Source organism: Lampetra fluviatilis, chromosome 39, assembly GCF_964198595.1.
Source record: "Lampetra fluviatilis chromosome 39, kcLamFluv1.1, whole genome shotgun sequence".
NCBI lineage: Eukaryota > Metazoa > Chordata > Hyperoartia > Petromyzontiformes > Petromyzontidae > Lampetra > Lampetra fluviatilis.
The window spans coordinates 5535856-5548715 of record NC_136313.1 but is presented as its reverse complement, the minus strand read 5'-3'; the positions used below and the strand labels follow the sequence as shown (position 1 = coordinate 5548715).

The 12860-nt window shown below is 45.5% G+C and overlaps 1 protein-coding gene across 1 annotated transcript; it reads left to right on the top strand.

Annotated features, from left to right (window-relative positions):
• Positions 1–245: 245 nt before the first annotated feature.
• On the top strand, positions 246–7863 carry LOC144945900 (uncharacterized). Its single transcript, XM_078874532.1, has 4 exons — positions 246–472; positions 1397–1550; positions 2639–2709; positions 5223–7863. Exons 1-3 carry the CDS (start codon positions 311–313, stop codon positions 2701–2703), a joined length of 381 nt encoding a protein of 126 aa, XP_078730658.1. The 5' UTR covers positions 246–310; the 3' UTR covers positions 2704–2709; positions 5223–7863.
• Positions 7864–12860: the final 4997 nt, after the last annotated feature.

The following is a 12860-nucleotide window of genomic DNA, read 5'->3' as shown; positions in this document are numbered from 1 at the left end:
ACGCAGCGTTAATAATGGATGTGTTATACCCATTGCACGCGTTTTGTTTTCGCAGGCCACTCTGATTTTATTCCCACATGTTAAATCATTTAATCATAGTCGGCCAAGCATCCCAGTGTAGGGCCAAATATATTGCGCTATCTTTGGCTGCCTTCCCCACATGTCTTTGGTTTTTGTCCAGCACCTCTGAATACATTTTCTCTCTCTTTCAGTGAACGGAAACCACGCGCGTTAAAAGCTTGCGGATTTTATTTTGACACGCCGTTGTTGTTGTTGTTGTTTTTTCACACGTGCCCCTTTTAACTGACCAATGTGCGTACACGTTATTCATTCAGGGGGTTATGTTCCACCGAACCTCTACTACTCGAGCTATGGGAAGCTGCCGGGAAGTGAGGAGTTGGACCCGGAGCGACACGGCGACGGAATGTTCAGCATGAAGATGGAACCGCAGAAGTCGAGAAAATCGCCAGGCGTAAGTATCCCCCTTGGGTTTTAACGCAGCCATAAGGCCAAGCATCCTGGTGTGGCGTGTAAACGGCAGCACTGGATTGCCGAAGGCAGCAGGACGAGGTGCTGGTCACAACCATCCCTCGTGTGTCTTCCTGACCTTAATAGGCACTTGCAAAAAATCGCACTTGCATTCCGCCAACCATTGTGGCTAAAGACCTGCAGAGCAATCGCCATCCATGCGATGCATGAAACAAATAATTCCCAGATACGGTGTTGCTGATCAGAATGGCGTAGGCCAATACTTGAGGCTTAGCGTGCAGACTGGCGTACATGATCATTTGCCGAAATCTAATGTGTAACACTGGACGTTGTGATGGGAGGGACACGTGTGGTGGGCATAACGGGAGAGGGGCATGGCACTGAGAAAGGCGTTCGCTGTGGATTCCATGAGGATGTGGTCTCATGCCAGATGTTGGTGAAGAGACTGTAAGAACAGCCTTTAGAGGTCTGCTATTCCCTCTGCAACAGTTTTCAGTATTTGCTTTGCAACAGGTCGATGCATTTGCGAGATAACTACCTCGTCTGCTATACAGGAGGTCGTGGGTTAGATCCTGGCCCTGACGCCTGCTGCCCCCCGTGGTCGCATGGATTTTTTTTTCCGGGTCCTCCGTTTTTTCCCTCCACATTTTGAATCGACATTCGTTTTGAGTATTTGGCTGCTATGCATTTCCACATGATGAGCCACTTCGCTGAGCTCTTATCTGTGGGCCAGGTCGCTTGCATAAAAGATCTATATACCTCAGTGGGCCTTACCTGGTAAAATAAAAATAGTCGTGATAGTTGCGGGGATCTGGCAGAAGGATGGGCGTAATTTCACGAACGGCACTGGCCGACGTTGCTCTGTCCGTCGCGAACTGTCCTGACATGGAACGACCTCTGACTTCAGGCTGCCGAGAGGTCCTCCGCGGACAAAGAGAAGGACGCGGGCGGAGAAAAACGGAAGAGGGCGTCGAGTCCGCCACCTTCGAGACGGCAGCACGCCATGACCCTCCAGGGCACAGGATACCCCGACCCCAGCAGCCCCTACGACCATTACACAGGTGTGGGCGCCACGGTGGCGAGATGTTAACACCCTCGCCTGGTATACAAGAGGTCGTGGGTTCGATCCCGACCCTTGAACGCCCTGCTGCTGTATATTCGGAGTGTGCGTGCGTCTCTCTGCCCGTGGTCGTGTGGATGTTTCTCCGGGCCCTCCGATTTTTTTTCCTTCCATGCGTTTTGAGAATTTGGCTATCATTTGTGGGCCAGGTCTCTTCTGAAAGAATAGGTAATATAGCTCGGTGGGACCTGATAAAATAAAATATTTTTAAATAATATTTATAAACACAGCGTCACCGGTTAAAGCCAATTGCGGCCTTTCCACGGCCGTTGTAATTTAGTCGGACCCGAACCGTGCTGGGCACATTGTTGTAATCGCCTGGCACGGGCTCATTTGTGTTTTTTAATGTTTCACTTCCCATAGTCTTTTCCACACAGAGGCCTTGGCCTACGGACACATTATAACCCATAAGCGGAAGGGGGTTGGTCAGTACCACGTGGGGAGAACAATGCTATGAACGTCCACCATTCCAGAGAGATTAGCGTATTCGTTTGTCTGTTTTATGCGCATGGTCTTTATATTTATTGTCTAATTCTGCATATGATTCCAATCTGAATAGTTTTCGTTGAAAACAATATTATCTGTCAAACTGTGACTGCAAGGATTCATACTCTTAGTTTTTTCGGTAAAGTCACGTAGGTAAAAAATGAAATTTAAACTAATAATTATTATTTTAATTTCATTTTTTATCTACGTTACTTTACCGAAAAAACTAAGAGTATCTGTCAAACGTTCTATGGTAGCCTTAATGTATTAACCTTAGTCTGATAAAACGCTACAACGATGGCCTTGCTATCATACATATGTGTGATCTACTGGAGATGATACGGTTTAAAATCAATGTTTAAATTGCAACCTTCGTTGGTACCAAAGAGACAATTTTGGGAGCATGGCTCCCAAGCGTTAAATACAACGCATTCATTGTGACCATCTGTACGCATGTCTATCAGTCATTGACTACGATTGGACTTGGTAGCATTGTAGAAACTTGTACTGACAGTGAACTTTGTGCGTGCTGTTGTACTGAAGGTGTATCTGGCCCACCTGTCTTATCACAGCCGCCTGCATCTGCGACCGTTTCACAGCAAAGGTGATAAAAGGTTGGTGAGCCTCCTGTCCTCAAATTAGATTCACCTGTTCAAAATAGCCATGTAGCATGGTTTCTTCTGTTTTGGTAGCTCTGAACCAGAGGTGGAAATTACGCATTTCTGTGGCAGGAGTCCAATTTAAATCATAACACAGCCACTGTTGACTTGCACCTCAGAGATATGATGGGTTGAGTCGAGCTAGGGCCAAATCATTGTGCACGTTTGCTGTTTACTCACCGCGCTGCAATCCCAATCCAATCGTTGGCCATGATGCACAGCATAGGCAGCAACTGAAATCTTACCTTGGCCTGGGCCTCTCCTCTACGTTGGCTGTGAGCCAGGAGTCGAGCTCAGATTTGCTGGGTTTATAGCACAACATGCAAACCACTACTCCTTCCACCCACTCTCTACAAGGATTAACAAGGCATTATTATTGCAAATATATGAATGCATATAGGTTAGTGACTTGTTATTATCACTAACAAGTAGCACGGCTGGCTACATATGGTGCGAGAGAAGTTCAACATATGTTATCTCCACCTAATAACAATATTTAACATTACTCTAGCACACCATCCATAAAGTGAAATACCCTGTGATATGATGCTGCTGCAGCCTGCTATAGTGTAATGGTTAGCACACTAGCCTTGCATATCCATAAGTCGCTAGTTTTATCTGTCGGCTCAGCAGTTGAGACAGCAGAAACATTCGTAAAATCCCTCCCGAACCACCGTCCACCCAGCAGAATAAATAGGTAACAGCACTTCCAGTCGTTTGGCAAAGTTGCTTCCAGTGGGGTAAAATTGTGGGTATTCCGTTTTGGCCGGTGTGAAAGAGTAGGCCAAAGTATGCTGTAGAGGGGGCCTTCTTAAGCTTGCTGTAGTTGATGCTCTTCCAGCAGTGGGGTGTGAGCAATTGTAGGGGCTGCGCTTTAACTGTGTTGCTTTAAATTTTACCCTGTGACATGATTTGCATCAGTCGGAGCAATTGCCCTTTTACCAACTCGGCGCAAATTGTCATACGTTTGAAACGTAAGCCTCTGTTTTGTGGATTGGAACCGCCATTCAATAATGATTCATGGTTGCTAGTAGTAGGGTAAGAATACACTAAGCTCAGCCAAATTAAATTCACCCCTGGCTAGACAGCTGTACGGCAGTAATTGGCTTATAGATGAATGGATGAATAAAACATACGGAACTAATTAAATAACCAAACAGAATAGAGATCATACAATGAACATCGGGGACAATGCTGTGCGAAAAAAATGTTCTTAACAGCTTATTCACATGTTAGGGGGGGAAATGTGTATTATGGTGACAATGTTTCATTAATGATTGTATGGGTAAGAATAACTGTTCTACTAAATACGATTAGGTGACTATTATATGATGAGCCCTGTCTGTTGCATTATTAGTGCGCATTTTGAAGGGAAAACATTCAAAGTGTTGGGAGAGAGGGGGATTCCATTAACTCGACAGTATATCTCCCTTGAAAAGGTCACCCGTATGCATGGGACTAATTTGTCAATTTCCATTCGTCTTCACACTTATTATATCACCGGCCCCCCGAAACAGCTGTGTTCTGCGTGTGCGTCAAAGAGAGAGAGTGGTGGCGAAGTGGTTTGCGCACTGCGATATGAACCCGGCAACCCGAGTTTGATTCCCAAATGTGGTTGACACCAGTCGGGGGGGGGGGCGGGGGGGCGGGCACATTCATGAGCGTGACTTTCCTAGGTTGATTCGACCTTAAATAATAATGCTGGCCCAGTGCCGTCACATCGCGTCGGCGGCACATTTGCGCTTCTGAGGCTGACCTGGGCTACCTCTAGGTTGACTCAGACTAAAGTGACTACCTGGTGTCTGAAATGTGAACCTCGGTGTTAGGGAGACAAAGGTCACACTGCCCTCTCATATGCCATGTCCTTAATCGGTGGTTACAAACGGCTCTTTCCCCTGTAGTCAGTGTATGCACGTGTTAGTGTTGTTTTCTTAAGCAGACATGCAATATTATTGTGGTCATATGATAGATTGGGCAGATTTATGTTATGATGTGGCCCGGGTAGCAATGTGGTTAGAGATGCCTGACTCTTAGGCTAAAGATTGTGGGTTCAAATCCCAGTCAGAGGTCAACTCTTGACCTGCTATTCATGTGACCTATTTTTCGACACGTCGAAAGCGGTTATCTAATGAACTGACCCCTCCATGGGAATGTGGAGTTTCCACCACTGGTTTAGGGACCACAGAAATGCGTGCCACCCCTCAATTGCTTGTATTTTTTTTTCCACATCGGCCAATGATTACAGTTTAACACGTGAAATATTATCTATTAAACCTACAATAGTGCTGTTTGTTGCGGTTTGATTAGCGTTTTAGGTCTCTGGGCATGCGCTCCGCAACCGTGATCTACAAAAAAAACCACGCGATATCCTAGAGCAATAACAAAAATGTATTGGCCAAAGTTCAAAGTCTGTTAAATTGTTGTAATTAAATCGCGTTATCTGACTCGTTTTAATTGTCTCGTTGCAGGCTGCGAATTGACCTGAAGGAACAATCAATATGCTGCAAATTCATGTGCAAAGGTGCATATGATGACGACTCGTACTGTTGTGTAACAAACATCAGTTTAATGGTGTGTGGTTAATCTGCCTTAACAGTAGGTGGGATCGTTTTACTGGCGCTGTATAAAATATCTTAAAATATCTTTTCAGTTTTTTTTTTTTAATCTGTGAGCCTAAAATTCACGAGTGAAAATATAATATTCGTCCACTATATTAAAGATTGTCTTTGCCTCCATTTAAACTGCCTCGTTCTTGCGAAAAAGCATTATCGATTTTTCATTCCTCAAGTTTTACATAAATTATTAAACGGGAGTGGGTGGAGGCGGTTTGCATTGTCTCACGTTCATCGCGTACCTGGTTGGATTTGTCGTCGAAATAAATAAATGCCGTGGAAAAGTGGCGTTACTTTTTTGTGGGACGGTTCGGCAATTGAGAGAGGTGTACAGCTATTGACTTTGCGACGCGACCTTTGCGAAGCGAGGCTATAGCATGCTTCAGTCTGGTGCCGAGTGGTTAAAGTGAGTGCTCAAAATCAATCCTGGTGCACAGCCACATGGGGCATCTTTTGTTTCTCCGCGTTTTTACCCGTAGACTACATCCGGCAATTTTAATACCGCTGGGCTCGATCAATTGCTTTAAACTATTCTTACTACGAGGAGCTCGCGTAGACTTTCAAAGGGATGTTTCTTCAGTTGCTGGCTTTCTTTGTACCTCTACTTTTAAAGAAAATTGTCATATTGAAAAAGGGACATTTGCAAAATGGATTTATTTGGAAGATGGCTGGGTTGTTCATGAATTTCAGATTTTCCTCCTGTGATCTCGGGCCGAGCCAGCTCAGCTAATCCTATGTGCTTATAATATCAGGTGTTGATAGCGCAACGACAACGTTTCATGCTATACATTTTTTGTACTCTCCATCAATTCACCAGTGGCTCCAAAAACCCAACCACGTTGACGTTTGCAATTGTTCTCGAATCGATCATAACCACGAGTTGTATTCTGACGTCTAAACATTTGTTCATGTCAGAAACATCTGACCCGAGGTGGAACCACCATCAGGTGGTCAGTGAGTGGGGCTTCACTCGCGAGCGGAAGCTTTGCGAGGTTAAAATCCTACTAGGGAGGTCGATTCGGCCAATCGTCCACTACGTGGTCAATATAAAGAACATCCACTATATGGGAAAGTCTCCAGTGGGCTGTTCTATAAATATATGCACCCCTGGCCACAGCAATGTGGAATGTCCACCGCTGCCTTGACCGGGAATAGATTAAGCCACTTCTCCCATGCTTGTGAAAACCAGGAAACCAATTTGACTTGTTTTTACTTTTGAGTGAGGTGCTGGGGTGGGTTAAGCCTTGATTTCATGTCTTTATCAATACCTTTGTGTTAGATTGCATTGCAAGATCGGTAGTTTCTAGCGATGGAAGAGCATTTTGCCCTAGATCTAACACCACTAGCACAATAATCAAATAATTCATTACAAACACCGCCCGCCTTCTTATGTTAGACAGTATCTGATTTACCCCTTTTATCGGCAGTTCCAGGAAGAGGCTTCTGCGAACCAGCCTCGTCGAACATTATTGCAATGAATTATGTAAAATCAATCGCTTGAATGCCCATATGCACACACAAGCAAATATAAACATTAATACTGTATCATATCTTCATGCAGTGTTTACTGTTTGGTGTATATAAATTATTTACGCGATATGTATAATCCATAAAGTATTTATCTCCTGTTCGCTAAAGCTACTCGTTAAAAAGTAACGTGCATTGCCGCGTAAAATTGATGAAGCTTTGTCGATATGTAATTTTTATCACGTTTATATACGTGCATCTGTAGAATTCAAGTGACTTACCGACCGCAATTTCAATAAAATACCATCTTGTACGGTAGATTTATTTGGTAAAAAAAACAAAACAACAAAAGGTGAAAGTGCACTATTAAAAAAGAACTGCTTGATGTCTATGGTGAGCCTAGGATCGTTTTATATTTCACATTTGTTGGCGTACGAGCTAACGGTGATTAAACAGTGGGTATTTATACGACGACGTGATAATTTATGTTTCTGCAAGCGAAGTGTACGAATATTTATTTCAAATGTTGATGACGGTTTCTTTTGTTTTTTGGCTCAATATCGCGTGGCGACTTGAGCGTGTCTAACCGTGTTCGACAATGTCTTTTAATATTTATATTTAACGAGAAAAAAAAAACCACCTGGTCCCCCTAATACAGAAATGAAAATCGGCTGGCGGTGAGATGTAAGAAGAAATATTTATCTACTGAATTGAGTTGGCTTTGTGCTCTTTAACGTTGGTAAACTCCATGGAACCCGTCCTGACCGTTTATTTATTTCACATCAAAAGTCGCCCAAATCTAGAGAGGGGCCTTGTTCAGAGCTCCCTCGAGTTGGGGGCGCTTGTGCCAGCAGTGTCAGCGAGCAAAGCAATTGCAGGGGGGGGGGTGGGCGCTCCATCTTTACCTCTTGTGTGACCTGATTTTGGGTCAAGTAATAAGATTCGCCTACTCCTCCCAGCTATTCGACGAATTGTCACGATCGAGTCGCTGTAATGTTTTCATTTTGTACACGATGTTTGTACAATCTCATTGGCTTCATGAGAATAATTTGCACGAACAATTTATTCTCACATTCGCAACTTCATTTTGTCGGCGCGCTTAGAAACGATTTTGATCCTCGAAATCGATCCATCGTTACATGCCTACTGATTTTGTCAACGTTTTATTTGCACAGCAATGGAAGCCTGCACACACAAACCAATGCATGCGTTTTTTTTTTTTTACAAATCCGCATCCACGCATCAACAACTCTGCGGCATTACCCGCACCGCCTCCCGTAGGTTTTCGCGATCATACCGCGTTGCTCCTTCCAATTGTGTTTTTTTTCATTTGGGGGGGGGGGGGGGGGTGGAGGTTGTTTAACCGCGTGCTGTTGAACAACGCACAGCAAGGTCCGAGCGTTTCGCGGCCGCGCTCGCGGATGGCCTCCGCATTCGCGAGCGGTCTCGCAGATAATTGGCAGGGAGAATGTGGCGGGCCGGGGGAAGGCAGTGGAAATGGAGCCCCTTTTTGATCGCTCGCTGCAGGATGAAAGGACGCAACAAAAGCCTGGTGGGGACACCTGTTGGAACGATTCAACCGCAATTGGGCTTGAGGTTTCCAAAGGGGGGGGGGGGGGTGGTGGTGAGGGGGGCGATGGGCAGGAAGAGAGAGAGAGATGCCACGACAACACCCTGGGAAAGTAAGGCCGGGGAGGTGGGTGCGGTGGCTTTTGTAGCGTCTTGATCGTCTTGATCGCGTGGTAGAAACTGTCAGGACGGGGGGGGGTGAGGGTTCGAAGGTTAAAATGGGTTGTGGTCGCTGGGGGCAGCAGATCGTTTCGTGAGGAGGAGGTGTCTGTCGCCTCGTTGTTGTTGACGACGATGATGATGCACGTCTCCCCCCCCCCACCACCACCACCTCCACGAGAGTTATTGTTTTGGCTGCGGAGGGAGAATGACGCGCAGTGGTTTAACGTAACCGCGATTGCACTGGAAACTCACGCGGTAGGCACGCCGTGATTCGTCGATTCGAATGAAAGCAGCGCTGGGGGGTCGGGGGGGGGTCATGACTCGCACGGTCCAAGCAGCTAATGAGCACGTGTAAGAATCAATTATTTCTGTGCATATTTATTTTCTGTTTTGTTTCGTACAGCATTGTGGAGTCCACAGATTCGTGCCACCTAAACTATGTCGGTGATCTTCTTGGTTCTTTCGGTAAAGTCACGTAGAAGGGAAATAATAGAATTTAAAAAAATAAAACAATAAAATATAAAAATAAAACATAATAAAATATGTTTTATTTTTATTATTTCCCTTCTACGCGACTTTACCGAAAGAACCAAGACGATGAATCCCTGCAGTCCCGAAAGCTTTACATCGAAATTTAATGTCGGTGATGGCCACAATTGGGATTTCACTTCGAAGTGCAAACACATCTCAAGACCACGTGAATAATACAATTAAATGAGCATAGATTTGCGAATCGATTCGTGACCCTGAGTCTGTGACGGTTTATACGCTGAGGGGGAAGGGTGGGGTGCGTGGATTGGCCACTTGCAAAATCCACTGTTAGATGTTCTTTCCAAGCAGCCACCACCTCTCACGCAATTTTGGTGAGTTTGGCCCTCCCTTGAAAGCGCTGGATTGACCCATTGGCTTACGATGGTGTAAGGGGGTGAATTGTCACATTCCGAGCAGCAACAACAGGAACCAGAAGGCATGTAAATAGACGCTGTCGCGTGCGTGCGTGCGCGCGCGTGCGTGCGTAAAGGGTACCTCGTTCCTCAGACCTTTACAAATACACACAGCAAGTAGTGTGCGGCATTTAATCAAACTGTCTCCGGTTTGCTCGTGCGCTCTTAGGCAACGGTGGATGGGCGTAATTAGCTGAGGGTGTTGCGTTTTATGACCTTCACAATGACGGTGTTATTGCATTGTAAGCGCCAGCTGACTTAAGAGAAACAGCCTTCGGAGGAAACGAACATACAGTTACAAGGTTACGGCTTTCGTATCGGAGTTGTTTAATTATTATTGCTACTACTACTATTTTTGGCAAGACAATTTGACCTGAATAAATTGAGCCCGCTTTGAATATTCTCTTTAAGATGATCGCCCCCACCCACCCATACACCCCATCACATTATCCACACGCCCGCCCATGCGCCGGCCCCCACCATCTCATCCAAATAGAACCTCTTTGCCGGAGAAAGAGAATGTTGACTGACCGAATAGAAATTGCGCTGTGCGCGGGCAGGGAATTGTGTGGGGGGGGGGGGCGGAGCAGGGCGAAAGGTGGTGATGGTGGTGGTGGAAAAAACTAATTTATTAGTTGATTTTTTTAATGAGTTTTTATCTCACACGCGTTATCGTAGACGCTTCCCCTACTGCATCTGGCCATTTAAAGCAGCCGTCACCCCGCGAGGCTGTGTGTGTGTGTGGGGGAGGATGGAGGGGGGTGGTCGTCACTGTTTTAAGTGACACGTTTGCCGTGTCACTTTGATCTCGGATGCCGCTTAACGAAACCCGCCAGGTGGTTTGCCGCTGCTGTCATCCTGAACGCGGTCTCGGGGTTCTTCTTCCCTTTCCTACAGACTTGAGTCTCGGCTAAGAGGCGTTCCGTAAGGGCCGGGCATGGTGGTTGTTGTTGTTGTCGTTTTATTATTAATCGTCCTTTGTTTTGTTTTCATGCGGCGGGTGCGTTTGTTTATTTTTTGGCTCCCAATTGTTACGGACTTTGGGGTACAACCTGTCATTGTGGTTCGGTGGTTGGCGGTGGTTACACTTGAAAGCCCTCGCGATGTTGATATGTTTACACACTCGAGTTGAAGCTGTACACATTTCCTTTCCGACGATGTCTCTTTATTTGGGGAGGGGTGGTTGGGGATGATTCTACGAACGTGTAATTGTATTCTTTGATTATTTTTTTTTACATACGGTCTCATATAAATATGTAAACAGTATACAGTGTATTATCTCCTCTGTGTATATTGCAAAACGACACCCTGATCCTTCCCTGTTGTATATGTGCCTTGTATAATGAGGCGTTCTAATAACAAACGAACAACTTATTTCTACACAACTGTGGCTTTGTCATTTTTGTTGTTGTGATTGATGTTTTTAGCCGTTGCCCTGGCAACAAAATTGATGCGATGCAGAATCGGAATCGTTAATTAGCTTCCATTTCATAGGGGAGGTTTTTTTGGGTTAGATCGCGTAAATATTAATGTGGCATTAAACCCGCCGCCACCCAACACAGCCGATTAGTAAGGTTTGTCACGTACACAAAACGCGGCAATTCGTTACTAGTGCAGCACATACAGCACACCGGTTGTTTGTAGGAGAGTAAACCCACGACAACATTTACAATTCAAGTACCGTGAATTGTAAATACAACCGGCATCATCAGGTGACAGCCAGATTTGTGTAGAACTCCTCCTCCTGTAAATCGAGGGATGAATGTGATCGCGAAAGGCCTCCGTGTTAAACTTTATTCATCGTGTCAGAAATCAGATGAGCTATTAAGCTATTTTTAAATCATTTATATTAAGTTCGTTTGCTTGCTTGCGTGCTTGCTTGCTTACGACCGTGCAAATATTTAGTTCGTTTTTTAAGCCACTTCCCGTGATCCAATCGAGCTGAGATTTTGCACACAGACTCGTTGTGCGTGACAATACATTTTCGTGAATTTTTTTCCCAAATTTTACACTGTTTAGGGGAAATTTTTTATATTTATTTACCAATTGCTTAATGCTGCCAGGCTATCATCTGACCCATAGGTGGTAGCCATCTCAAGCCAGAGGACGAGATGACTCTAGCCGCCCGTTTCAAACACCAATGTGGGCTGAAATAAAACCGATGCCACGCATATAAAGGATTTATAGTGAAAAACTTTGTTTTTACGGGTTAATTTTTTCACAACTGCCCAGTAAATTGTCTCCCCCCCCCCCTCTGCCCAGTATGGGGGAAGGATGCGTCTTATAATCCAGATAACCACATGCCCTCCTAGGACGACGCGGTTGAATCTAATTGTTCAGAGTCATCGTGAGGAAGTCGTCATCCACAATCCATGCTTTTCCACGCAGAGGACAGAAGACACTGCAGCCGATTCGAATCCTCGTCCAAAATGCATCTCTGCCTCGTGTCCATTGAAGCGGCTCAACACAGGAAATGACGTCACCCCCCAGAAGATGCGATTCAATCTAATGCGGGAGTGTTTATTCAAACTGGAGAAATTCGATGAGTTGTGAAGCTCTTTACTCACACATGCCCAGCAGGGCCGGGTCAAAACACTTACGACATTTCTCAGTTTTCGTGGCGCTCCGTAGTACAGTGCTCAGGAATATAAAGTTCAATTGTTAGCAAAAAAAAAACACCCCGAGGTGTGGCCATGTCTTACTTTCCAGGGCATCTTGTTAGCTTAAGAATACGCTTCAATGATGCGTGTGCGTCAAATGCCGGGGAGCAGTGGCACAGTGGGTAGCGCGCTACACTTTGAACGAGGCCACCCGAGTTCCATTTCCCGGTCGTGGCTGACATGGGTGGTACGTGATTGTCTTTAGATGTCCTGGGACTCCGTTTGGTCAACTCTGCCTAAAATGAGTGGTGCAGTGTGTAAACAACAGCACATTGGCGCCACAGTGGGGAGATGTTAACTATCTCGCCCGGTATACAGGAGGTCGTGGGTTCGATCGCGACCCTGACGATGTCTGTATATTTGGAGTTTGCGTGTTCTCCCTGTGGTCGCGTGAACATTTTTCCGGGTCCTCCGGTGTTTCCCTCCACATTTAGAAACGTGCGTTCATAGCATTTGGTTGCTATCAATTTCCACACGATAAGCCACTTCGTTGAGCTATCATTTGCGGCCAGATCGCTTCTGAAAAAGAGCTATATAGCTCAGTGGACCCTACCTGGTAAAATAAAAACGTTCAAATGTTCCGTTTCAAATGTGGCCAGCTGTGGTGCTGGCCATGCCACTTTTTTATGCACCTCCGATTATTAGCACGGTTGGATACGTACGGTGCGAAAGAAGTTCAACATACAAAGAAG